At 40.5% G+C, this 27,740-nt stretch overlaps 1 protein-coding gene across 4 annotated transcripts in view; it reads right to left on the bottom strand.

The window, feature by feature from the left end:
- Positions 1-27,740, bottom strand: part of BICC1 (BicC family RNA binding protein 1) — a 207,755-nt gene that overhangs the window by 33,879 nt on the left and 146,136 nt on the right. For 3 of the 4 annotated variants that reach the window (XM_042854730.2, XM_005307461.5, XM_065551853.1), the window contains 2 exons: positions 6,314-6,393; positions 2,464-2,622 (listed from right to left, as the gene is read on the bottom strand). In XM_042854730.2, coding sequence (XP_042710664.1) covers positions 2,464-2,622; positions 6,314-6,393 — 239 coding nt within the window. Of the gene's footprint in view, positions 1-2,463; positions 2,623-6,313; positions 6,394-23,513; positions 23,739-27,740 lie in introns of those variants that run through there. The other variant, XM_005307462.4, reaches the window with a different exon arrangement.

Raw genomic sequence — 27,740 nt, 5'->3', positions numbered from 1 at the left:
TTTTATGGAACATGCCACTTAAAAAAAGCCTGAATAAATTATTAGTATGCTATAATGACAGACTGAAAAGTAAAAATATCCTTTAAATTTGGTATTACAGAACAGCAAGATTCTTTTTGATGTATTATAATTCAACAAGCAATCTTCACTCTAATAAAGTTGAACTGCTATTATCAGATGTTTTCATTTTTGTTAGACATCTACAAACTTTAGTTTCTATATAACTTTTAACATGCCAAAAAAACCCAGAAATTTAAAAAATAAATAAAAATCAGTAATCCAGATGCCCTGCTTCTCTACCACTTCCTTATACTGAATGATTGTCCTCTGAATATTTGAAAGAATTTGATAAACACATCACTAATTGTCCCTATCTTTTGCAAAAACAGATTTTCTTTCAGTCCACCTAGAATAATCCATTGATTTCCCCACCCGATTTAGAAAAGAAGAGTTAATTTCCATAGCCATCAAGGTATACAAACCAGGCAAAAAATAATTAAACTAAAAATAATTATATAATACTTTAAAAATTGAATAACCAGCTTATATTAATAAGCAGACTTTAAGGCCAGAATGGGACCATCATGATCATCTATTACTTTCCCTTTGCCTTGTCCCCTCAATCAGAGTTAGTGACTCTTTTTCTTCATCTCTGTAACAGAGCAGCTACCCTCCTGGCTCCTGCATCTGCTAGGCTCAGATAAAGTCACTCAGAGAGCCTACCACTGGTGCTTTTATTTACAAGATTGTGCTCCTACCACCTTCTCACTATACAGCTTATACAGCTCCGGGTTCCTTGTGTCTGAACCCAGGAGGGAAGGGCTTTCTCCCAGTCTGCACTCCCTCACTCTCTTCCGTCCCACCATCCCGGCTTCCTTCTTCCCAGCCTCTTATATAGGCTAATTGGGCTAGCAGCTGGCCCTCATTCCCCAATTAGGGCAGGTTCTTACCAGCCAGCTCCACTTTATTCACCTAAATGGGGCTGGCATGGCAGGGGGCTGATTCTGAAGTGTTTCTAATCGGCACCCTGTCACAACCTCCAAGCATTCTTGTCAAGTGCATCTTCCAAGCTGACATCAACCTTCTTCATCTCCTTCTTCATCATCCCAAACCACCCTTTTCTAGGTCTTTCTCATGGTCTTTGTATTGTGACTACTAGCTATTGTACTTTCTGGTCAACTTATCCCTTATCTCGTCACCTAACATGATCCAGCCATCTCAGTAGATACTCCCTCAGCTTTCCCGTGATGAGGCCCATACCATTTCATTGCATAGTCTATCAGCTCTTGTCTTACCTGGAATCCATTTGAAAATTCTCATTTTGGCAGTGGAAGAAGTTGTTCTTCTCTTCCTTATTGGCTAGCATTCTGACTCAAATGTCAGAGCAGGCCTAAACACGATCTTGTATACTTTGGACTTATTCTTATAGTAGAAAATTCCTGTCTACTCCCTCCATTTACACCACATGCTCTTCATGTGGCTCTGTGACAGAGCGCTGAAGCCTAACAGATGGATCAGCACTCTGATCACTGTGGCCTCAATTAGTTCCCCTGGTGATGGCTGACTGAGGAAATAGGGAGGAATTAGTTAATCAGATAGGGAGGCTGGATAAGTTAAGGAACTAATTGACTCATCAGATGACTAGCTTGATAAAAGACAGGAAGGACGTGTTGGGAGTAGGGGGCAGGGAGGGAGAACTGGGCTAGCTGGCTGTGCTCAGTCTGAAGGAGATCCGAAGGAAGGGAGATCTCTTCCTCGCAGGGCCCCGATAAACAGGGTTTGAAGGAAATCAGGTCATAAGTATTAGATCTGCTGTATTGCACTGTACAGGAGTTGCTGGAGGGGACTTGAATAAATTTTACAAAGAGGACACACAAGAAGAGAGTCTGAGTGGTTTCTGTGGTGACAAAGGACGGGGAAGAATCTATGCTCCATTACAAGCTCCTAACCTCTGCATGCACATTCCCATCATGGCTCAACAATGAACTGAGCATCTAAATTGTTGAACAGACTAACTCTATACCACCTAATTTTACTGGCTTCTCAGTGTCCCTCTCAACGAAGCATCACATATTCTGTCTTTTGTTGGATAATTTGTAAGCCATTTTCTTCTAATGCAGCCCTCCAGGGGCCTCCTTCTAAACCCCTTTCCAGTGTAGTGTTATCTTCCTGGGACAACATGCTATCATCAAAAAGCAGGCTTCGTGGAGCCTCTCCCCTAATCTCCTACATCAAGGTGTCCACTCTAATCACAAACATGAATAGTGATCCTTGATGTAGACCTATTCTCCCAAAGAATAACTCTGTAGCCACAGTTGCTTCTCACTGCTTTTCTGCTACCCTCATACCTATCCATGATAGTCTGAAGATGTGTCTCCAGCAGATTGTGTGATTGCAGGAACCACCATAACAATTCTCTAGGAATACATACTGTAAAATATAAATAAAATATTAAATACTTACTTGGTTGCTCTTTTCTGCTTGGTTATTCCTATTTGAGTCTGGAAAATGGATGTGACATCCTGTTTCTTCCATCACTTTTTTAATGTTATTGCCACCTTTGCCAATCACATGAGAATGTTCTGTATGTGAAACGTCCATCTTCAGGGTGACTCGATTACTCTAGAGGCCAAAAAATCTAATTATTATGGGATTCTTCAGTGTGGAATAGCTTAACATCAGTATTTTGCAGTAAATTACATTTATAAAACTATATTATAGACAGTTAGATCATGAGAATATTTTAACAATGGCTTACCGTTGACTGAATTAAGACTTGTTTAATACTGGAACTTTATATTTAATTGCTAAACCATGAACATTTTCTTTCTGATAAGGAAATCAGTGTGTACCCAAATACATTAGACTTCTATACTACCTGTTTCACAAATGGCAAAACACTGTTAAAGAAAGGTGAATGAGAGTTGCACTAGACTAAGAAACGTCAACAGAAATATTGATGTGTGTCAGTTTGCTCAAGGTAAGATGTACTTTTTAGTTTTCAAACTTCCAGATTAAGAGTTAGAAAAATAGTGTTTTAATTCTCTTAAATTAAGACCTAGCTTTTAGATTTCAGGATTCTCATTATATGGTTCTTTTTCGGTTGAGTCTGTAATTCTGCCATTTAAAATTATGCATAAAGTAGTTTGATGCAAATAATTTTTTAAAGTCTAAATGCAAAGACAGGTCTCATTCTCAAGTAAGCAAAGTGGTTTAATGAAATAGTATGTTTTACCTCTGAAGACCTCAGTTTGGTGATCTCTAGGTCACCATACAGCTAGACAGAAATGACTGCCACTGCACAGGAGACGCCCATAATTAGGACAGTGCAAGTCTAGTGGGGGGAGGCGAGATTCAAGAAATAGCTGGCCTCATACAGTATCTAGCTCCAGTTTGTGTGGCTCAGTCTACTAAAACTAACATTTTAAAAATATAATACAACAATAATAAATTCATGTTTTTTTGAGCCATGACTCAAAATGAGTGCCAATTCTAATAAGTACAATATAAGGAAATTTTCCAACTCTATGATGAGCATCCAGCCTTTATAGTTAGCTTTCATAAGCCTGTTTGGACTTGCTTTAAAATTGCCAGAGGTAAGACAATGATCTCCATTGGACTTGTAATTTTAAACAGGATACACAATTCTCTCCAGTATACTTGTGGTCACAGGCCTTCATAAATAAAAGTTCCCCAATATCAATTGATCTATCTATCTCCTGGACCATAATGGAATCTTAAGCCTTACAGCATGTTTCAATACAGAAAAGTCTTTGAAAAGATTTGTGGATAAGATTATAAAATTAATAATTACCCTACGAAATGGAAAGTTCTCAATCAGTTTGAGGTCAATGCTTAACTCAACAGTATATGTCCCACTACTAGGTTTGAAATGCTAGGAGCAGCACCGAGGATAAGGGAGAAAGGGGATTTAGACAAAGATGTCAAAACGGTCTTGCTGAATCTGTTCATTTTGAACCTGAATAATAAACTGACTCTTCCTTTTGGACTCAGTGAAATTAGTTTTTCTTTTGAGTATTACCTTGCATTTTTAATATCAATTCCACTTTTGAAATAAGCTTTTAGTTCTCAGTTTGTTTTTCTATAACATTAGTGTTTGTCCTACACCTAATGATACCAGACACCTCTGCGTTCCTGGGGAACCAGGGTGCAGTATCCAGCCGGACTCATGAAAGACACCTCCCTGCCCCCAGCCTCTGCTTAAACCAAAACCCATCAGAAGAAAAAAACTTGCAGAGAGCAGTGAAGGGCGTTGGGAGACACACCTAGACCCTCCTGACAAGGGTGACAAGATTAAGACATCTCCATTAGCATACAGAATGGAGAGCAAAGACAACTCCCCCAGCCTCATCTGCATGAAAGATGGGACAACAGGGTAACAGCTTCTGTATGTAAATTGAGATGTCTTCCTGCCTCATCTGCATGAAAGATGGGACAGGAAGACATCTCAATTTACATACAGAATGGACAACAGAGAACCACACTGAATTCTGGGACCAGAAAAAGCAGGGAAGCATTGCATCCTGGGAATCTCTGCTCCAGATGCTAATGAACCTATGCCTGCACACACACCCAGCTCAGCAGTTATCAGACCAATTCTGGTAATGAATCCTTAATTGATATCCAAATACTGAAGCAGCCTAGTTGCATTGTGAGCTCCCTGGAAGAAAACACCACCCATAGCCAAGAGTGATCAGCTCCTATTGTCTAGTCTAAAGAAAACCCTTGAGTCATCAGTTTACCTATAAACAAATCTAGTGTTCTCCCTTGAACCATTGTAATTTCTCTACAAAAATCCCTACTCACCCTCTAGTCAGGGTTCTGATGCTTAGATCCACGCTGTGCATCAGTTCCACTGGAACTCCATCTCCTGACTGATCGTGCTGGGAGCTCTGCCTGTCTCCAGCATTCAGAACCCTCAGCTACCACCATCATCTGGGAACCCTGACCAGTTCAAGCCTCATGGAGTGGGTGAGACCCCCCCTCCTTCTCTCTCTCTCTCTGTTTTCCTTTCTACCTTAGATATTAACCTTTAATCGTGTATGTTATGTTGGTTTAGTCCTCCTTGTGTAGTTATTACTATTATTCAAAAAATAACTTCTATGGTTAAGTTGGTTGCTTCTCTCTCTCTTGCTGAACTTTACTTGTTTGTGTTTTTAGCTTCCCCCATTCACTCTACAGCAACACTTCTTTTACCTAAGCTAAAGATCCCTGCAGCGCCCAAAATACTGTGGGGTTTGCTCATCAAATAGGTTACTGCCAGTACAATTGTGTTGTAGTGCTTGAAAGTGCTGCTTGACCCAGTCCATGGAGCCCAGGGGCATATAAGGAGAGACAGCTTGAAAGTGCTGCTTCCTCCAGCCCAGTGAGTCCAGAGACATATAAGGGGTCAGCTTGACAGTGCTGATTGACCCGGTCCGCTCAGACTTGCTCTGTTAATGTACATGTGGGTGTTCATCCGGTTCTGGGGTGGGAGTAACCCAGCCCTAGGGACCCTAGGTCCTGCAGCATAGCTCCATTGGGAGGGGACTTGCAGAAGGGAGAAGTAGAGCTCCATATGTAAACACAAGTGACACAAGCAGTACATTGACAGGATTACAGAACCCCCTCCCCCAGAGGAGTAACCCGAATAAATGAGCATACCCCAAAGTAATGGGCAAATCTGGTAACACTAAACATTTACATATATAATGCTAAGAACATCATAACATCTGAGTGCAGAGAGAATGACGTGTCAATTTATAATTTTGTCAAACACTTGATCTGTGAACAAAACACCTCCCCCCAGCCATTTAATTAGTAAGCCTCATTATAGTCTAATTTCAGACACAATATTTCATTTCTGAAATATCATAAAATTAGGAAAACACACCATGCTTTCCACAATTCTGTACTACAGAATTGGCCACACAATCCACTACTTGCAGTGGAGTTTGCTTTTTTTTTAAAAAGAGAAAACTCCGTTCAAGTTTTTAGCCAATATGATACGGAAAATTTCCCCCCAAATGTGAACGGAACGGAACCGGAAACAGTGTTGTCTTCTTAAGTCTGCACAAAACTGAAAAACAGTTTCAAACAGAAGTGTATTGAATTCAGTATCAACATCCCCTCCCCCCCCAAGGGACACGTTACTAACCATATTATTCATTTTAATGTAAAATTTTAATATAAGCATCTGCTTTTTAATTTCCTCTAAGTTGCTGCAGAATTCAGTGTCACTATACCATAGAAATAGGGGCCTGCACACAGGATTTTGGCCCAGGAATCAATTTTAAAAATATTTTCTTCTTACTTTTGTGTCCAAGACAGACATGATCTTCTCCTTAGCTTCTTTAACATTTTCTTTTTTTCCAGAGACTTTAATATGGGGATCTAAATAAAGAGAAATAAAGATCAATAAACAAGTCACATGGGGAAAAATCTACCAAAATACTTACTCTTTCACTATCAAGCATTAAACAAATAACCTACTTTTAAATTAAAAAAAAAAAAAAAAAAAAAGCTTTTTGTTGTTCCTTTTAAAAAGAAACAGCTACTTTAGATATATTAAAGTTTAAAGGTGAGCTAGAGTACCACACTCTTTTGGAATTGGCTAAATTACTGCAGCATGTTAATAATCAATTAATTCACTCTTCCCACGTGTTTTATTGTGCTCCGTAATATCATAGTAACAAACCGTTTAAAAAAATGCAAGATTACACATTACTACTGTGATATTACAAAGCAATCTACTACAGTGTAGACATGCAACAAAACTGTACCAAATACTTCTCTTGTTGAATGCTAGCAATGGGCAACTCACAGCCATTTGATGTCAGTGTTTTTTGTATGCCAGTTTATGCTTCTACCACACAGAACTTAATCTGTGGATGCTTACCAACTCTTAATTATGCGATTAACATAGTTATTTGATCTCTATACTGTTGTTGTTAGTCATTACACCTAATCGCAAAGCATTGGAATGGACATAAAAAGCTCCTTCCTTTGAGCCATTAATAACAATTCGTGCATGAACAAAATATATTTTTACACATTTAGGAGGCATTCAATACTGAGTATCACCTTACTGAAGCTTTTGCCTAATCAGGCCTAAAGTACTGGATGTAAAAACTTAGGTTTTGACCATAAGAGTTTTCAAGTATCAATGAAATATCAGAAGAAGATGTATCCCCAATGAGTTATCAAGCAGAGTACAATGACAATAAAACAAAACCAGGGGGTTAAATTCTGAAACTTTTACTCAGTCAAAATGGTCATTGAAGAATCTGGCTCATGGAAGTTAAACAGGACTTGGAACTAACCCCAGTGCCCATTAACTGAAAATGACACCTTAAGTAGAAGAGCAGCACCATCTGGTGTCTGGAAATATGAACTACCATAATCAAATATTTCCAAACAGAAACGAGCCCAAACCAGACAACTCTGAATTTCCTTCCAGGTGTCAGATCTGGATTTTGTAGTCTGGATCTGGTCTTGTCCCTTTTCTCCTAAAAATGAGACCGTATGCCTGTTCACAGTGTAGTATGGCCCTTTCCTCCATAATGGAATTTGCACTTGCTCAAGGAACTTCTAAATCCACTGTTGCACAATGCATACTAATGTGATTAGACCTGGTACTGCATTTTAACAAAAGCCACCCAACATTCTGTAATATGTATGGGCATTCAAATTTTCAATAGAAGGGGAAAAACAGATATACCAACAGAATAAACCTGCCTTTCTTCTATCACCAGAAATTTAAAACAGTCCTTTATTTTCAACTGAGTACAAAAGGTTTACAAATCAAAAAAGACCACTTGAAATGCTTGGATACTGCTGTGTTCCAATACAAGAGAGAGCAGGTTTTATCTCAACAAGTTTTGAAAAAGTTCAACTGAGGAGCGAGGAATGCTGGAGGCATAGAAATTTTTTTGCCAAATTGCACAGAAATCACAAAAATGCAACATTTTGAGTTCTAGTTAGACTTAAACAGGCATAGTTTTGGTTTTTAATGGAAAACAGTCACAAAAATGTGATGTGCAATCATGGCATTTACAGAAGCTCTGAAATCCTGCTGTTTCAGACTTTCCACAATGGTGGTGCTGAGCAACTCAACAATTTTTTTAAAGGGCATTTTCTTTATTTTTTTCTCTTGTTTTAAGTTCAGCATAACCCAAGTGGTTAAAATATATTTTAGTTCAAAATCTTGAAAAAACAGCTACAAGCAATGATTTTTAGAAGCAGAGATCCCAGCACATTATGAATGCTACAAGTATCTGTTTAGAGACGACATAAAAGGATACTTGTATTTTATTGAAAAGTGGATAAATGATTTTTTAACAATATCTTTCAACACACTTCTGACCAATGACAGAAAGTACCTAGGCCACCATCTTGGTATCTCCTGAAACCTTGTGAAACCAACCCACCTCTTTTCTCCAAATGAGCTAGTACTGTTCAACTGATAGTACTATGTCTGCCTGTCTCTGTTTACTAACATGTGAAAAATTAGATGAGAATAGATTTTGGAAAAAAAAATTCTCCATTTTTCATTTCCTTTGGGTTTTTAGATTTTGTTGGTGTTCTCAGACTCACAAATTTCTCAAGTTCATTATACTTTCAGCCTTTATTTTTGTACCCTAAAAAGAATAAAAACAAAGTATTTTAAATTAGGTATTCAATTTTCTTCCAAAAACCAAGAAAGAAAACCCAGCTAAACCAACAATAGAGATTTTGAAACTCAATACCATTTTTATAATCTATAAAATCTGTCAAGATTACAGTCTTAATCTCCATTCCTTTACAAAGTTTCCCCACAATGACAATACAATGTGATTAAGAATGTGCATATGTTGCTAGTCTATAGAATTTACCCTTTCAGACTCAGCCCTCTATTTCCAACAGGGAAGGGCAATTTATGGGAATGTCTTGCACCTGACTGCTAGAATTCTAATTCTTGTAATGATCATTCCTGAGAGAGTTGCACAGGTACTGAAACTATAAGAAGTCCAGTGAAAACCAATATCTGCCCTGTAACATTGAATCACTAAATACTGAAAAGTGGTAAGTTGAATTATCCAGGAACTGCTCAGGGATTCATCCACAGATTCCCAGAGTTTAAACTCAGAACAGAGAAGATCATTAGATCTTCACCTAGTCTAGCCCCTTGTATAGCACAGGTGATTAAATTTCACCTAGTTACCCCTGTATTGAGCCCAGTAACTTATATTGGCTACCTGATATCTTCCACAAAGACATCCAGTCTTGAGTTGAAGACAACAAGAAATGGAGAATCCATCAGTTCCCTTCGTAGTTTGTTCTAATCTAATGGTGAATCTCACTATTAAAAATGTGTGCCTAATTTCTAATTTGAATTTGTCTGTCTTCAGCTTTCAGTCACTGGTTCTTATTATGCCTTTCTCTGTTTGATTAAAAAGCTGCAATAGCTGGTAATTTCTTCCCACAAAGGTTCTTAGTAATCAAATTTCCTGCCAATCTTTTTGATAAAATAAACAGATTGAGCTCTAAGTCTCTCGCTGTGAGGCATCCAGCCCTTGAATAGTATTTATGGCTCTTTTCTGTACCCTATCTAAATGTTCAACATCCTCTTCTAAAATGTGGACATCAGAACTGGACACAGTATTCCAGCATCGTCACCAATGCTGTAAAGAGAGGTAAAATCACCTTACTACTCTCCTGTTTACACACCCAAGGATCTTAGCAGTCCTATTTGCCTCAACATTGCATTTGGAGTTTGTGTTCAGTTGTTCATCCACCATGACCCCAAAATCATTTTGAGTCACTGCTTTCTAGGGTACAGTCCCCCATTCTGTAGATTTGGGGTGCATTCCATGTTCCTAGATGTATAACTTTGCATATGACTGTAGTAAAACTGATGTTTGAAGGGGCCCAGTTTACCAAGCAATCCAGATCACGCTCTGTGACTGCCATATCTTCATCATTTTTACTACTCTGCCAGTCTCTGTCATCTGTAAATTTTAATCAAGAGTGATTTTGATTTTCTTTCAAATTGTTGGCAAAAATATTGAGTAGTGTGAAGCCTAGTTATGAAGTTTACACACTTGACAATGAAACAGTGGTGACACCAAACAAAAATACTCAATGCGTTATTGCTTTTGAGGGATGGGGGGAGGCAGGCAGATGGCAATAAACAAGTACAGAACAGTGAGTTAGTTAATGGTAGGAAAAGAAGTAAAGGAGAACAAGAAACACTTTTGCAACTCTATTGTGAAAACAAGATCAAAAGAGGAAATAAGCCTGTTAGTGAAGGAGGAAGGAGAATTAAACTAATGACTCCAATGGCAGACTGAACTTTTTACAGAAGTATCTTCAACAACAGAAATGAAGTTTGAATTGTTATTGCTAAAGAACAAGTAAGGGAAAACTTGGATATTTTGAAAATATACATATCAGGTAGTCCTAACAACAAGGTGGATGAGGTAATGTCTTTTATTGAACCAATTCTGTTGGTGGAAGATAAAGAGCTCTGTGAAGCTCGAAAGCTTATAAGCTTGGAAAAGGTAACTAGAATGTCACAGCTAAATACAAGGTGTGACTGATTGTTAAACATAAAGGGTTAACATATAGAAAGAAACCATTTAAAATGAAGTGGGCAATTAACACTCTACAGTCATAGGATAAAGGAGGGGTAATAGAGTCACATTGGAGTATTGAACCATAAAACCATTGTCTGTTTTAGAAGTCCATCATCCACATCTACCACGTCCCCACCGAGAGTCATAAACCACACACCTGACAATTACATCAATTACTTCCTGAAAAAAATCTCCTGCGAAATCCGTAAACATCACATCTACCACAATCTCTCTACCACTGAGAGGACAGCTATACAATCCCTGAAATCCAACCACCAGATACGGATCAAACCAGCAGACAAAGGGGGTGCCATCATAGTTCTCAACCATGACGACATCATCAACAAAGCCAACTGACAAAACTCTGACACCTACTATAAAAAACCTCAAAGAAGACCCCACACCACAATTCACACAGGAATTTAAGGATATCATGAAATCCTTCCCCAAACAACTCCAAAAGAAACTCATCTCCCACATACTCACCCCGGTACCCTCTAAATACCTCCAAAATATACAAACAAGAGAACCCAGGCAGACACACCATATCTGACCATGGCATTCTTAAAGAAGGAATATCAGGACTCTCAGAAACAATCCTCAAACCAGTCACCAAACAAACGGTCAGTTTCCTCCAGAAACTCAACAATATTGACATCCTCCCTCAGAACATTATCCTTGCTACCATGGAGGTCATGTTCCTATACACCAACTTCCCTCAACATGACAGCATCGCTGTATGCCTCAAATACCTACAAGACAATGGACAACACTCACATATCCACCTTAAACTATCCATTTCATTCTCACCCATAACACATCCCGAAAGAAATCTGTCACAAATCCCCTCGTGGCCTTCATCGCTCCCCCTCCTCACCTCACCACATTCAACAGCAGCAGCAGCAAGTCCCCACAGACTAAGACTCACCAACTCAAAATGGCACCAGACCCTGCCAAAACAGATGCAAATCCTACAGACATATCTCCACTACTATGACAATCCATGGGTCCTACACACGCCTATCACACATGATGTACCCCATCCAGCACATCAAATGCTCTAACAACTAAGCTGCTGAAATCAGACAATCATTACGCTCTCAAATGAACTCATACAGAAAAATGATAAAAAACAAAAACACCATATCATCATTGGGTGAAAACTTTTCACAAAGCAAACACTCTATCTGCCCTCTCGGTCTTCATTTTCAAAATAAACCTGTACTACACCTTGAAAACTTACATTTGATAACTCTGCTAGACACTAAAAACCCAGGTCTCATTACAACAATTTGTAACCTACAAGCCCTCCTTTGTCCTCTGACTACAGGGTGTTAATTGCTCACTTCATTTTGATTGGTTTCTTCCAACATCTGTCACACTTAGTATTTAGGTGTGAGACTCTAGTTACCTTTTCCAGACCTGAAGAGCTCTGTGAACCTCAAAAGCCTGTCTCGTCCATCAACAGAAGTTGGTCCAATCAAAGATATTACCTCACTCACCTTGTCTCTCATATCCAGGGACCAACATGGCTACAACAACACAGTAAACAAGTCCTAATAGCATGCATTCTGTGGTGTTAATGGAAATCAGCTCACAAGTTTACCAACTACTGAATTATTTTTCTTTTAAGAGTTATGAAGAACTGGGAAAATTCTTCTGATTAAGGCCTGTTCTACACTAGAAAATTAGGTCAGTATATCTCTGTTGCTCAGTGGCATGAAAAATCCACGCTCCTGAGTGGCATAGTTAAGCAGACCTAAGTCCCCACATAGACAGACTGATGAAAGAATTCTTCTGTCAGTCTAGCTCAGGGGTAGGCAAACTTTTGGGCCCAAGGGCCACATCTGTGTATGGAAATTGTATGGCAGGCCATGAATGCTCACGAAATTGGGGTTGGGGTCGGGACGGAATGAGGGCTCCGGCTGGGGATGCGGGCTCTGGAGTGAGGTCAGAAATGAGGAGTTCAGGAGTGGGAAGGTTTGGGGTGTGGGGGGAGGTGAGGACTCTGTGGTGGGGCTGGGGATGAGGGGTTTGGGATGTAGGAGGGTGCTCTGGGCCAGGATAGAGGGGTTCGGAGGGCAGAAGGGGGATCAAGGCTGGGGGGGAAGGGGGATGAGGGCTCCGGCTAGGAGTGCGGGCTCTGGGGTGGGTCTGGTGAGGTGTTTGGGGTCCAGGAGGGGACTCCGGGCTGGGACCGAGGGGTTTGGAGGGGGATCAGGGCAGGGGGATGGGCACTGGAGGAGGTCGGGGTGCAGGCTCTGGGCAGTGCTTTCTTCAAGCAGCTCCCAGAAGTAGTGGCATGTCACCTCTCCGACTCCTATGCGGAAGCACAGCCAGGCGACTCTGCCCCATCCACAGGCGCCACCCCTGCAGCTCCCATTGGCCGCAGTTCCCAGCCAATGGGAGCTGCAGGGGCAGCGCCGGGGGCGCGTGCAGAGCCCCCTGGATGTTCCCTATGCGTAGGAGCCGGAGTGGGACATGCTGCTGCTTTTGGGAGCCCCGAGTGGGACAAGCCCCAAACCCTGCTCTCTGCCTGGAGCACCGGAGCAGGGCAAGCCCCAGACCCCGCTCCCCGGTGGGAGCTCCAGGGCCGGATTAAAACATTTGACGGGCCAGATGCAGCCCATGGGCCGTAGTTTGCCTACCCCTGACATAGCTACTGCCTTGTGTGGAGGTGGATTACCCAAATCAATGGGAGAACCCCTCCCATTGGTGTAGGTAGTGTGTATACTGAAGCGCTACAATGGGGCAGCTGCAGCAGTACCACTGTAGTATTTCAAGTAAAGACAACACTCAGTATGGCCATTCTTATGTTCTTAAGGTAACTGAAAAACGGAGAAAGGCAAAACTATTACCAACCTTCAAAAAACGGAAAGCGCCCCAGCAATTATTAATAAGTCTAGCGTTTAATTCAAATAAATAGGAGTGTGACGTTGCAGTCTATATGGTTTTTATAAAAATATGATAATAAGTGAATATAATGTAACTGGGATATGCTTCATGCAAAAGGTCTCTTGTAAGGTATCATTACAAAGCTTATAATCTACTGAGTGTGATCATCCTATTTGTATAAATGTATCACTCTTGAATCTAAAACTAGAAATATAAAATAACTCTGAGGGCCTATTGTAATTATGCAAAATATAACTCTGAGGGCCATTAATGGTGGTTTGGAATCTTGATGACTCCCATTAACCAGGACCATTGTCTGCAGATGGCTGTGTTTTATCTGTGAGTCTTCCTGTATATGTGTGTGCTGGCAAGTGGGTAATGAAGTCTTGCAGTGACATGTGATCATGGCACCTGAACTGGAATCCATCTTTAACCTGGTGCTTTTCCAGTGGGGGGTGGGTAGAAACCCAGAGGGACAAAGGGTTCCTGCCTTATGCAAAAGATATTTAAAGGGGTGGAACAGAACAAAGTGGAAGAGAGAGCCAACATGAAGAACCCCCTAGCTACCACCTAAGCTTGAACAACAGCTGTACCAGGGGAAAGAATTGTGTCCAGGCCTGGAAGGTGTCCAGTCTGAGGAAAAAATTTATTGAAGCATCTCTAAGGGTGAGATTATCTGTATTTAGTTTGATTAGACATAGATTTGAGCATTTTCCTTTATTTTGCTTGGTGACTTACTTTGTTCTGTCTGTTACTACTTGGAACCACTTAAATCCTACTTTCTGTATTTAATTTTTACCTATTAATTAACTCAGAGTATGTATTAATACCTGGGGGAGCAAACAACTGTGCATCTCTCTCTCTCAGTGTTATAGAGGGCGAACAATTTATGAGTTTACCCTGCATAAGCTTTATACAGGGTAAAACAGATTTATTTGGGTTTAGATCCCATTGGGAGTTGGGCATCTGAGTGCTAAAGACAAGCACACTTCTGTGAACTGTTTTCAGGTAAACCTGCAGCTTTGGGGCAAGTAATTCAGACCCTGGGTCTGGGTTGGAGAAGACAGGAGTGTCTGACTCAGCAAGACAGGGTGCTGGAGCCCTGAGCTGGCAGGGCAAACAGGGCTAGAAGTAGTCTTGACATCAGTTGGCAGCTCCCAAGGAGGTTTCTGTGATCCAACCGGTCACAAGGAGTTCAAACAGAAAAAAGAAAAGTCACTAAACAACTACATAAAAATAAAATCATAAGCAATAAAGACCCCACAAAGAGAACGAACAAGCATGGCTGCTTTTGGGTAAGAAATATAAAACTGATGGATGAAGTGAATGAAGTAAATATTTCCCATGAGTTTGTACTGGTGTTTTTGAACAGGCATAATAGATAACAAAAGTGAAGCACAGCTTACAGAGCTCTAACAACACTGATTTGTGTAGCATGGTAAATATGATGGCATCAGGAGGATGGTAAGATCTGAAAGTGGGGCTTGGGACAGCTTACTTATCTAATGCTACTCTGCATCATAAAACAATGCCTACTTTAAGCCCTTTATAAATGACTCTTCCTCTTAGAGCTCATTGTCTTAATTGCTCAGCAATTGTGAAGACTATTATTATAATAAACTGTAGTTTAACCCTTATAATGAAAATTGACTAAACCCTGTATGTCAATGATTTCCAGATCTAATGTGCTCAGTTTAAAAATTAAATTAAAAAAATAGTCTCTCTCCATGCTAGTCCCAAACTCAATTTGTGAACTAAAATAAAGCTGGATTCTTTGCTTTTCATTCTTCCTCACTATTATGTTGACAAAATTCTTCCCTCATCATATCTCTGCACTTCCAGTGTCTTCCAATTATTCTCTCAGTGACACCTGTGTAATCTCATTGCTTTCAATAGCTTTGCACAGGTGTAACTGACTGGTACGGTTATTGAAACCTGGGAAAGATTGCTCTTGATTATGTACAAGGCGGAACAGAATCCAGTTCACATGTCCACTGCTATTTTTCGCTCTGCATTGCTAACAGGAGTAAAAGCTTATTTTACTAAATAAAGGCAACAGATATGAACAAGTAGAAGAAGCGGAGCTGATGAGAAAAAATGTGCTGTTCTTGCACAGTCACTTCATAGCATACAATCCACACTCCTGAGACACATAGCTATGACAACCTAACCCCCAGTGTAGACAGCACTAGGTTGAAAGAAGAATTGTTCTGTCAGACTAGCTACTGCTTCTCAGAGACATAGAATACCTAAATCAATGGGAGAACCCCTCCCATCCTCGTCAGTAGTGTTTACACTGAAGAGCTGCAGCTGTTCTGCTGTAATGGTTTAAGTACAGACACCCTCAGATATAACAGTAACATGTCTAGGAGTACCATATCTTTGCCATTTTCACCATAATATAATAAAATTCCTACATCCAAATATTAAAATGCACAGCTGAGGTTTGCTACTATATCATCACCATAGCAACCATATAAAAAACACAATCAAACTACAAATCCAATCACATTAAATACGCTAACTACGGGGGCTGTCTTAAAAATATGGATTAAAATTATATCCCCAAGAGAAAAGTAACTTTTTTGAATATGTTACTGTATCTGTCAGTCTTGCTAGTGGAAAAATATTCCAATCGACTTCAATGGAGTCAGGATTTCACCCTCAATTTTATCCTTCTATGTGGCTGTGCACATTTTATAGAAAACTCTCAGAGCTGGACAGTTTACCCATTGGGACTGCTTTCAGAATTGCTATATCACTGGATGGGAGTGAAAAAGAAGCATTTTTTCCTGAACAAAAAAATAGCATATGAAAACATGTGTTAAATGATTACTTCACACACACTAAAACCAAAACATTCAAAGTGTTACCAATGAATGCATGGCTTACTACACACTTTGTACAAAGCATTAATTACAAATTCAGCTGCTCTGACTTTCTAAATGCTTTGGCAACTGCTGCCATCAACTAGGAGCCAATTACTTTAAAATCCTTGTTCCAAAGGAGTTGTTACTTTTGGGCACTACAAATATAAGGTTGTCCAGCAATTACAGATGACAAGAGATGTCCATTTGTTGTAGAAATTATGTCAGATACTGACTGCGGAATAAAAACCCATTTTCATACAATAATTTACTAACTGTGATTCCTTTATTAATCCAATGGCTATAAAGCCCAGATTTAAGTGTATACAAAAAAACTTGCCCTTAGAAAAAAATCTTAATTCATTGGACAAAGTTCTGAATTATATAGATATAGATACACACACTCAGAATAATTTTTCTGTTAGGCATAAGTGTACAATAGATGGAATTAGTATATTTGTAATGGTATACAATGTGCACAGGCATAATAAAACCTTCATTGGATATCTGTAGATTCAACTGGTCCTGATCCACCAAAGCACTTATGCAAAGCTGGATCAGGACTATACCAATGACATCAGTGTGTCCTGAGAAATGGATTGATGCCCTACAGGAAGATAGGATTGTGACGGAAACCTGGAACTGGGGTACCGCTGCACCCCCTTAACTCTCCAGCTTGTGCTGTCTCTCACAATGCTTTGCTACTGACAAGCAACAAACCCCTCCAGGTGCTGTTACCACTCAGCACAACAGCATGTGGAGCACCACACCCAGCTATATTGCATGAATCCTTCAAGAACCACTCATAAATCTCACAGAGAAAGGCACCAACTAATTCCCCCCAGCTCCCCAGCAGAGAGGACATACACCAGCCTTTGTAAACTGAGTTGAGATTTCCCAAGCACTACAACCAAAACACACTTTTAGGTAAAATATAAAACAGATTTATTACTACAGAAAGATGGATGAATATGGGGGCTCCAGGGTGCTACTTTGAGGTACCGAGTGTCACAATTATTCAAAAGAATTTCTACCACAAGGAACATCAGTTGTGGGGATCCTACATTCTTATTGAAAAGGATCTCATTTTAGAGAATATGTTGAATGTTTTTGAGTATAAAGCTTTTAACCACATTGGAGTTAAGCAACCCAAAATAATGGTTCAAACACTTGATGATTTACCACAATAGGAGTTACCTTACAAAGTCAGAGCAAATAATGGATGTCAAGTTATGAACAATGAGATAAGATACTGGAAACCTAACTACAAATTTACATATGATCTTTGCTATACAGGTATGGAACAAATTAATAGAAAAGCTTACCAGCTGCATGGAGATAGGGGTTCTAACTCTGAGCACGTAAGATAAGATAAACGTTACAAATCTGGGAAAGATTTTTCTTATGAAGTGTTAGATAATTGCAGTAATACTTCCACCCTTCCCAAAATAAAGTAAAAACGTGGCTTTCAATATGATCTATTTTAGTGGGGGCTATTTTTCTGTCAAAAGAACTTGAAGAGTTAATCTAATGTCAGCAGCAGTTTTCCTTCCTGAAGAACGGGAGGTTTATGCGTAACAGAACTACATATATTATTCAGTGAGTCAAATTTATCACATGAAATAGTAGGAAGCTACAGTAACACGAATGTAAGGATCACATCAGGAAGTGGTTCCCAACCTTCTTCAGTTTTTTGCATTCCCTGTTTGAAGTGGGTTGCTGGTGCCCCCACCCACCATCCCCTTGCTTCGTGAATTAGCACAGTCGCTATCTTCTCTCCTCCTTTTGTGCCCATTCCTCCCGCCCCCCCTTGCAGCTCTATAGGGATGGGGGTTTCATGTGCTCTTGTAGTTGAGCTGAGTCCAGGAGAATGTGAAGTTTGGGCTAGCACTCTTCTGCCTGGCCCTGCAGCCTTGTATTTATGAGCCACTGCCATGGCTGGCTGCACTGGAGCATCTGTGGGAACAACTTTGAAAGGATTTGCCCACAGATTGTTCATTAATGAGCATGGAATGGGGAGAATAGCGAAGTGGGCACAATTTACAGTGCTACACAAGTATAGCCAAGAGCGCAGAAGGCAAGTCATGGCATTCCACCTGTCCCAGGCTCCCTCAGAGACCAGTGCTGGGAACTGGACCCAGCTACCTCCATCTCTCCTTAATCTACTTCAAGCAGGTGGAGTTTGGAAAGCCCTAGCCCCTTCAGAACTCTTTTCCTCAAGCAGTCAGCAACAGCCACACCCGAGGCATAAGGTACAAGTCAGGGCCTTCCTGCTGCCCTTTATCCCATTTGTAGGCCATTGCTGCCTACTGACACTTTTACTCAGCTCTGAAACTTGCACTTGGGGTACTGTTTTTTCATTTGCTCCATTTGACATGGGGTTTCTGTTTCCTACCTCTAAGAAGCCTTTAATTGCCCAATACATTAATACTATCTATTGTGCTTGTTCTTCCTCCTCATCCCCTTCTACCTCGGACTTCCTCAGTTTACTTCTTTCTTTGCTCATTCCCATAATCCCTTGACTCCTTCTCACCAATCCTCTCCCCAATTCAGCCCCAACAAGAGCCCATTCCAACAAAAGAACACAAACAAAATGCAGCACCCATAAGACTAAGTTTCAATATATAAACAGAATAGCCTGCATGCACATCCCACATCCCTCCAGCTGAAGAGGGACCAGTTCCAGTAGCACCTATCACTACCACCTTCTACAAAGGTTCTTTCAGGGCAGCACTCCAAAGCCCCCCTCAGAGGTGCAGTACCAGCAAAAATTCTCATAATGTTTCTCTTACTCTACAGATACCAGAATCTATACACTTTCAGCAGAATAATGGAGCTTCCAGGACTCCAGTATCCATTAACAACATTAACTAATCTGAACCCTCATGTCTGTCTTGCACCACTTTGCCTCCTGTTATCTTCTCCATCCACATGTTCCTCGTCTTTCCCATACATGTCCTCTTTCCTTGCATCCTTTCCTGCTTTGACATTACTCCTCCTCCATCACCCTTCTTACCTCATCTATGTTCTCCCTTTAAAAAAAGTACTTTTAAAATTAAATTAAAGTACAATCTCTCTCTTGCTAATATTAAAGGCTCACGTATGACAGACTTAACTTCCTAAATTTGTTTGTAACCTTTGTGCTCTCCCCTTCTTGTGTCCTATCTTAGGCCAGGTCTACACCAGAAAGCTTTGCACTGGTGTAGCTACACAGGTGTAGCTATACCAGCAAACCCTCCTAGTACAGATGCAGATTACACTGTCAAAAAAAAGTGCTTTGGGCAGTATATCTTATGCCAGTTCAGCAAGCGAAATAAGCTATTCCAGCAAAAGCATTTTTATGCTGGCAAACCACAGCTTTTGCCAATATAGAAACATCACAAATAATCACACCCCTAACAGACTGAATTTTCTAACAGATTTACATTTAGATTGCAAGCTCTTCAGAGCAGAGACTATGTATCATTTGTTTAGAGACGAAACACTGAATGCTTTAAAAAAATAACAGTCATGACTATACTAGACTTGGAGGAACTCCAGAAGGTCCTGAAAAGCTAGACAATTGAGCTGCAAATGGCAGATGAAATTCAATATTGAAAATTCAAAGTAGTTTTCATTGTTTACATACAATGTGAACTACCTATACACATGTAGCTATTTAGGAAGATACAGGCATTCTAGATGACAAAAACATCTTTCCAATGAAAACATCTGCTCAGTGATCAACAGTGGTCCAAAGCAAACAATATATTAAGGAGTTTGAAGAACAAGATCATACTGAAAACAAACACCATTATGTAAATGGAAAGTATGCCCTCACCAGGAATGCTACATTCAGGTATTATTTAAATGTTTATATTGCAGTAGCACCCAAAGGCCACAGTCAGGACTAAAGTCGCTCTGTGTTAGGCACTGTACAAACACAAGAAGATGGATGTCTCTATCCCACAGAATCATCCCATCTCATAAGAGGATACCAGAAATGGGATACAAATAATATAAGAAAATATAAATATAAGAAAAAAGGAACATTAATGAAATTGAAAGGCAAGACATTTCAAAGGAAAAATCTTTAAAAGTTAAAAAAAAAAAAAACGGAATAAAATACATAGTTATCCCCCGGATCTCATTGTCACAAGACATGACTGATTGGTGCCAAGTGCTTAATACAGTGGTTCTCAACAGGATTAGACATTTATATGGATGAGAACATGCATTGGTTACATAAAATGTATAAAGAGTGTTAAGAACACTCATGATTCACAGCAAAAGCCACCAACTAACTGATAGGAGTTAGGAAAATCATCTCTGTTGGGCAGCTTAGACCATACTTATTCATTATGGGATTTCTTGACCCTTCTTCTAAAGCATTTGGTACTGGCCACTATTGTTGGCCCTAATATCGGAGTCTATGCACCACTGGCCTGATTCACTAATTCCTATGTTAATATTTGCAATGGGGAATTCCACTAGCCAGGGATGTGGGACAAGAAACCTTCTTCATTTTCTCTCTTCTCCTCACTATTCCAATCCCCAAACTAGTCTGGTGCCTTCCCAAGCTAAGAAACAGGAGCCTCAGAACCTTTCTACTTTTCCCAAACACTACAGCACATTTTTTTTCTTTTTTTAAAACAGTTCTATTATTCAAACTGAGGACTTATTCTCATTTACACTAAAGCTCCTTTATCCCACTCTGGCTCTGTAAAGTGGTCTTAGTGTAAATGATAATTAGGCCCTGAATTTTCAGAACAGAATATACAATATAAAATCTTAGAAAAGAAGGCTGGTCTTGTGGTAAAGACACTGAAATGTGACTTGGAGGATCTGGGTTAATTTCTGCCTCTGATACAGATTTCCTGTGTATCCTCAGACTAAATTGCTTAATCACATGGTGTCTTAGATCACAAGCTCTTTAACCCCCCTTTCCCTCCCTATGACGAAGTGGGGGATTTTCTTGTTTGTTTTCTTGTTTTCGGTGGGGTTTCAATGGTTTGCATGCGGAGGGGGTGGGACTCAGTTTCCCTGGGTGTTACTGGTTTAACGAGATGAGGGGAGAGGGAGTTTGTTGTTACAGAGGACTGGAGAGCGAACGTGGGACCCCAGCCAATGTCCTGAAGGATGGACACCCCAGTGACCGGTGACCTGAGACCCCGAACCGGAGACCCAGCTCAGGAGTTGCAGACGGTTCTGGCCAGTGGGAGAACAATGGGCTGCAGAGTGAGGAGCAGTGACCTAACCAGCCGGTTCCAGCCAGAGGGCAGAAGCGAGCAGAGGAGGCCCCAGTTTACAACCGTTTACCTGGACAGAAGACAATGGACAGAGGCGGGGCTTGGGGCCGGGGAGCTCAGATGCCCAGCTGGGAAGCAGGGGGGCTCTGGGCTGGAGAGGGGGAGCAGGCAGATCTCACCTGGAAGCAGAGAGACTGGGATGTGCTGGGCTGAGGGAGGAAAGGCCTGAGGCCCTGAGAGTTTCCTGTGCTGTGTTCAACTCTCAATAAATCCTCCTGTTTTATGCTGGCTGAGAGTCACTCTGGTCTAGAGAACAGGGTTGCATCAACCCCTTTGGGGGTGGAGGCCCCGGGGGTCCTGAGCGAGCGGACTCCCTGAGGGGGCCCACGGCAGAGACAGACGTGCTAAGGCTCAGAGAGGTGCGGCTCCAGGAGGTGGAGGGGCCTGACCCCGAGAGAGAGTGGACCCCCGAGAAGGGCTGTCGCACTGAAAGGGGTACCCCCTACGGACCACACGGGGCCAAGAGTGGGCACGATCTGTGAGTCCGTGACACTCCCCACCCCCCAAAAAAATAGAACAGTGCAGGCCTACCTCACGGGTATTGTGAGGAAAAATTAATTAATGTCTGTGAAGCACTTAATCTATGGTGATGGAGGATTTGCAAGTATCTAGACCAGGAGTAGGCAACCTACGGCATGCGTGCCAAAGGCGGCACGTGAGCTGATTTTCAGTGGCACTCATACTGCCCGGGTCCTGGCCACCGGTCCGGAAGGCTCTGCATTTTAATGTAATTTTAAATGAAGCTTCTTAAACATTTTAAAAACCTTATTTACTTTACATACAACAATAGTTTAGTTATATTATAGACTTATAGAAAGAGACCTTCTAAAAATGTTAAAATGTATTACTGGCATGCGAAACCTTAAATTAGAGTGAATAAATGAAGACTCGGTACACCACTTCAGGGGTTGGTAACCTTTCAGATCTAGACAAATGTGATTACTATTTTTCGAGTTACACAGTTAAATTAAAAGTAAGGCTCACAGCATTCTGATAGAAAAAGGTCCATTTATTGTGACTGAAGATTACGAAATGTACTATGTGAAGAACTCTAAGCTCCAACCAGGTGACTGAGTGGATAAGAAAAATTAAATTTTGAAGGGCTACATCCTACTCTCTCTCCCCTTGTGTCTTTGCTATCTCCCTGCTTTCTCTCTTACTTGTCTCTCCTGACAGAACATCCTTAGAAGAATATTTGTGCTGCTCCTGCATGGAGCATCACAATGAAGCTGGGAAGAAAAAATAAATCCTTTTCAGTTTGCTTCTGCCAGCATTTCATGGAAAACAGTGTAGGTACAACCCCTCAATAAAGGATTTCCTTGCTTAGTAATTTAAACACCCTAAGAACATTAAACTCTGGAAAACATTGCATTACAACAATCCTGCATCCACTGAAGTCTGCTGTTTCCCCTCATTACACTAGAAAGTGATCAGAGTATCATTTGGGTTCTTGCGAAGGAGACTAGAACAACAAGAGAAATTGCTAAATACTGAACAAAGTGCATTGTGGCATTTAGATTTGGGTAGCCATTGTCAAAAAATGATTTGGTGTTTGTCAAAACTTTCATCGTAGAAGTCATGTTAGATTTAAAAAAAATGAATATTCAAAGGCACACTAAGTAATGTGGCTGTTTAATGTGATCACAACTGAAAACAATAACTGCATAATCAGCCCCGGTAAAAAGAGTAATAATTTTATTATAAAATATATTAGCAAATCCGATGTTCAGACCTGTCAATAGGCATGGAAATATCAAGGCACAGCAACAAATTAGAGAAAAGTTTAGAATTCCAAAAAAGAACTAAAAAAAAAGGCCAGAAATATTAAGCAAGCTTAAACTGATTACCTGTATATTTTAGTATTTTTGGAGAGAAAACTATTGATGACTGGATTTCTGGATCCAGTGACAAGGAAAATGAAGTTGAAAAGAAGACTTCTCTTAAAACACAGGCAGAGGTAAGACAAGAAATAGTTAACAGAACCTAAGACAAAGGAAAGTAATATAAAAAGACAGTCAAAATGGCCAGATTTGAAGGGAGAAGAAGGCGGCCAAGGTGGAGAAGGAGAAAACCTGCAAAGAAGAAAGAAGAATCAATTAATTGCAATCATTAAAGGGTTAGATTTTTAATTTCAATTTCTTTAGCTTATATAATTTTCAATTCAGAAATGGTTTTTTGCACAATGTTTAAAAGACTCAAATTATTTATTACAATGTTTTTCCACAAATAATATTGATGGGGATACTTTATAATTGCATTAAGACCCTTGAGGGCATGTGCCATGCTGAAATATTCCCACTTCTTGGATGATTACTCCTTAGCCTTATGCCTGACAAAACACCCAAAATGAGGCGATATCTTAGTATGATACAAACCCTGTCATGTCTTGTTAATTAAGTATGGGAGCAGTGAATTCCCAATTCTTTACTTAAGGGTCAATTGCCACCAAAGCACAGAACGTAGGACCACAATGCAGGAAAGAGAAAATGTGAAAAAGATAACATTGCTATGGGATAAATTTAATAGAAAATAACATATTGAAAAAACAGCATTTTTAAGTAATGGAGAATGTCCCTTATGCAGCTCATTATGGTTGTCATTTTCCATTATAGCCTTTTTCTTGGTGGATTATTTTTTGAACTCAAGATTTTGAGGTTTAAGCCTGAAAATTATTTTAATTTTAAATTTTATGTTTGCATTCGCAAAAAATCAGTGTAGTTGTATCTTGTTAAAAAAAAAATCAGTAAAAGTTATGGCACCTCCTATGGCATGAATCTAAGTGACTGAGACCCAATCTTCTTCATAGCTTCTCCCATTATCTATCCCAAGAGCATTTAGTTTGAATCTTTATGCTTCCAGACTCTTTTGCTATGCTTCCTACTGTCTTATTACTCCAGCTAACTGCATTCCAGTGTTTCTTCACTGCAAAACATGACTAATAGAGCTAAGCTTTGCTGACTGAATGATTACAATTAACCCTCTGTTAGTGCACAAAACACAGGCTTTGGGAGAAATCATGAAGCAGAGAATATTGAAACCAGTACAAGTTAAGCTGTAACAAAACTAGACAGAACATGAAAAAAATTAAAGTGGGAGATTCTTGGGTGTTCATTAACACTACAGATGGACAATTTTTGGTTTTGTTTGCAAAAAAAGTACCAATTTTCTTTGCCCTAATAGACTTCCATTGGGCTTGGGAGAGGTATTTTTCAGAGTTTTATTTTCCCTTCCTGGAGATCTGCTTTTTCAATTTTATTATCCTTGAATTATCTTTAAAAAAAAATTGGATAGTAATTTTTTGGAGCCTGCTTTTACCTATGTAGCACAAAAAAGCAATTTCCTTAAGTAGCACAATCTTGGATAAAAAAAGCTGAAGCAAAATTCTATTCTAGACCTAGTCAAGTAGCAAAGACTATAAAATTCAATCAACATATGAAAACAGATCCTCACAGCAAGCCACAACAAAGTATCATCAGTGGTTGTTGTTTCAACTCCAGTATCTGAATCCTGATAAGCACATATTTATTATTCATTGGTTAAACAACAACAAAAATTATTTGTCAGGCAGAAGATGTACTATCTTCTGTACTGGTGGATAAATAGGGATCTAGATAACTTGTTCTAGAAACATGGTATCTACAGTCAGACACTCAGGGTATGTCTACACTGCAATTAAAAACCCACGGCTGGCCCATACCAGCTGACTCAGCCTCGTGTGGCTCGAGCTAAGGGGTTGTTTAATTGAGGTGAAGACATTCGGGCTTGGGCTGGGGCCCACGCTCTAAGACCCTGAGATGTAGGAGGGTCCCAGAGCTTGGGTTGCAGCCCGAGCCGGAACGTCTACACCGCAATTAAACAACCTCTTTGTCTTAGCCCCGGAAGCCCGAGTCAGCTGGCATGGACCAGCTGTGGGTTTTTAATTGTAGTGTAGACATACCCTCAGATACCACAGAATATGCTCCGGGGAGAAAGTTCACGATGCATACCTTAACTCACTTAAAACGGCCTTCACCAAAGAAGGACACTCCACCAGAGAAGTAAACCACAACATGGAATAGACCACCCAAATAACCCAAGAGAACCTATTTCAATACAGAAGTAAAACTCCCTTTGACTGCACGTCTCTAGTTATCACCTAGCACCCAACACTGGAACTCGTATGGAGTATTATCAAACAATTACAACCCATACTCAATGGAAAATGCATCCTGAAAAAGTATCTTTCCAGAACCCCGTCTTCTGGATTTTAAACAACCCTGCAGCCTCTCCAAACTCATCATTAGAAGCAAGCTCCCTGCAGACCAGGGCACACTAAGTCAAAGAGGCACCAGACCCCGCAAAACCTGTAGACATATCTCCACTGCTACAATGATCAACACCCCCCCCCCACATACCTTTCAAGATCCATGCCTATCACAATATGTGCTATACCTCATCCAATGCACTAAATGCCCCAATAACAACTATATGGGTGAAATGAGAATCACACACTGTTCATTGAACTCACACACAAAAAATGATTAAAGCCAAAACCACTACAAAAGCAATCACTCTGTATCTGATCTCTGAGTCCTCACCTGCAACATCTCCAAAAGACGAGGCTGGGTGGGAGCTTACGTTTTTTACTCTGCTAGATACTAAAAATCATGGACTGAATAGATACACTGGATGTATCGTTTATTACGATAACCTATAACCCACTAACCCCCCCATCTTTTTTTCCCTCTCCTTTCCCCCTGTAAGCAGAGAGATGTTAACAGTCCTCTTCACCTTGAAACTTGTGTTAACTACTTAAGTTAAATAATCTGCTCCACCTTGTATTTAGCTGTGACACTCTGGGATGTCTACACAGCAAAGAAAAACCCGCAACTGGCCAGTGCCAGCTGACATGAGGGCTGCAGGGCTGTTTCATTGCTGTGTAAAAGTCTGGGCTTGGGTTGGAGCCCTGGGACCCTTCCTCTCTGGAGGGAATGAAATGCCTCGCAGCCTGAGCCCCGCAGGCCTGCGTCAGCTGGCACAGGCCAACCATGTGTTTTTTGTGGACATACCCTCTGAGTACATTTCCCAGACCTGAAAAAGAGCTCTGTGTAAGCTCAAAAGCTTACATCTCTCACCAACAGAAATTGATTCAATAAACTATATTACCTCACATACCTAACAAAGCATACATCTAAATACCAGTATTATAGTGTGTTTTTCAATAAAAAGAAGCCTTGATTTTGTCCCCTTATGTGTAAGGACTACAGTCATGACAATTGCAATGTTACTTGTCACTAGATTTAAAAAACAAACAAACAAAAAATCATAGAAGGGACCGGAAGGGTCATGTAGTCTAACCCCTGCCAAGATGCAGGATTACCCTCTGCTCTACATCCCAATCACTAACTCTATGATTCTATGTAAACTAGAAAAGCTCAGACTTTATTTTCTCTGCTGTAATGCGCTAGACTATCATCTTTGAAAAAAGAGACTTCCTTAAAAGTCCAGTGAGAAAACTAGGCAAAACCCCATTTTTAAGCTATTTTTGCCATCTTTAGGGCAAGGAAAATTATAACATGTGCTCCAGCTTCTGTGTAATATCGTACTGTAATAAACCTCTTGGCTCATTACGGATACCTATCCCAACTCAAATGAGCTGAAGGGAAATAACCTAGCCAGCATAAGGCACTACATTAACAGCCACTTCAATATCTAGCAAGTAGAGGGCTTCATAAATGTCAAAAGTACAGGAAAAGGATGCAACCCCTGGAAGCCAGGAGACTCAGCAGAGATCCAACGGCTTTGTGCGAGCAGTAAGCTGAGTAGCAGGCAGCTCAAAAGCTGGGTCAAGAAGCAGCTTGTTGCCTGTTGCTGCCAGGGGCAAGCAGCAGCAGAAAGGTACCGGGCAGCAAGCCGGAGATGTGGGACAACAGCATGTATGAACGGCAGAACAGCAGCAAAGAGGAGTCTATGGATAGGAGAATGGAGATCTGTCTAGAAGTCCTGCAGCTCAGAGACTCATTACTTCCAGAATGATCGATTGGAACTAATATTCCAGGCTTTAGGGGCCTGAGGGGCCCCATGAGACATGGTTA

This window comes from Chrysemys picta, chromosome 7 (assembly GCF_011386835.1).
Source record: "Chrysemys picta bellii isolate R12L10 chromosome 7, ASM1138683v2, whole genome shotgun sequence".
NCBI lineage: Eukaryota > Metazoa > Chordata > Testudines > Emydidae > Chrysemys > Chrysemys picta.
This window is presented reverse-complemented; position numbering and strand designations above follow the sequence as displayed.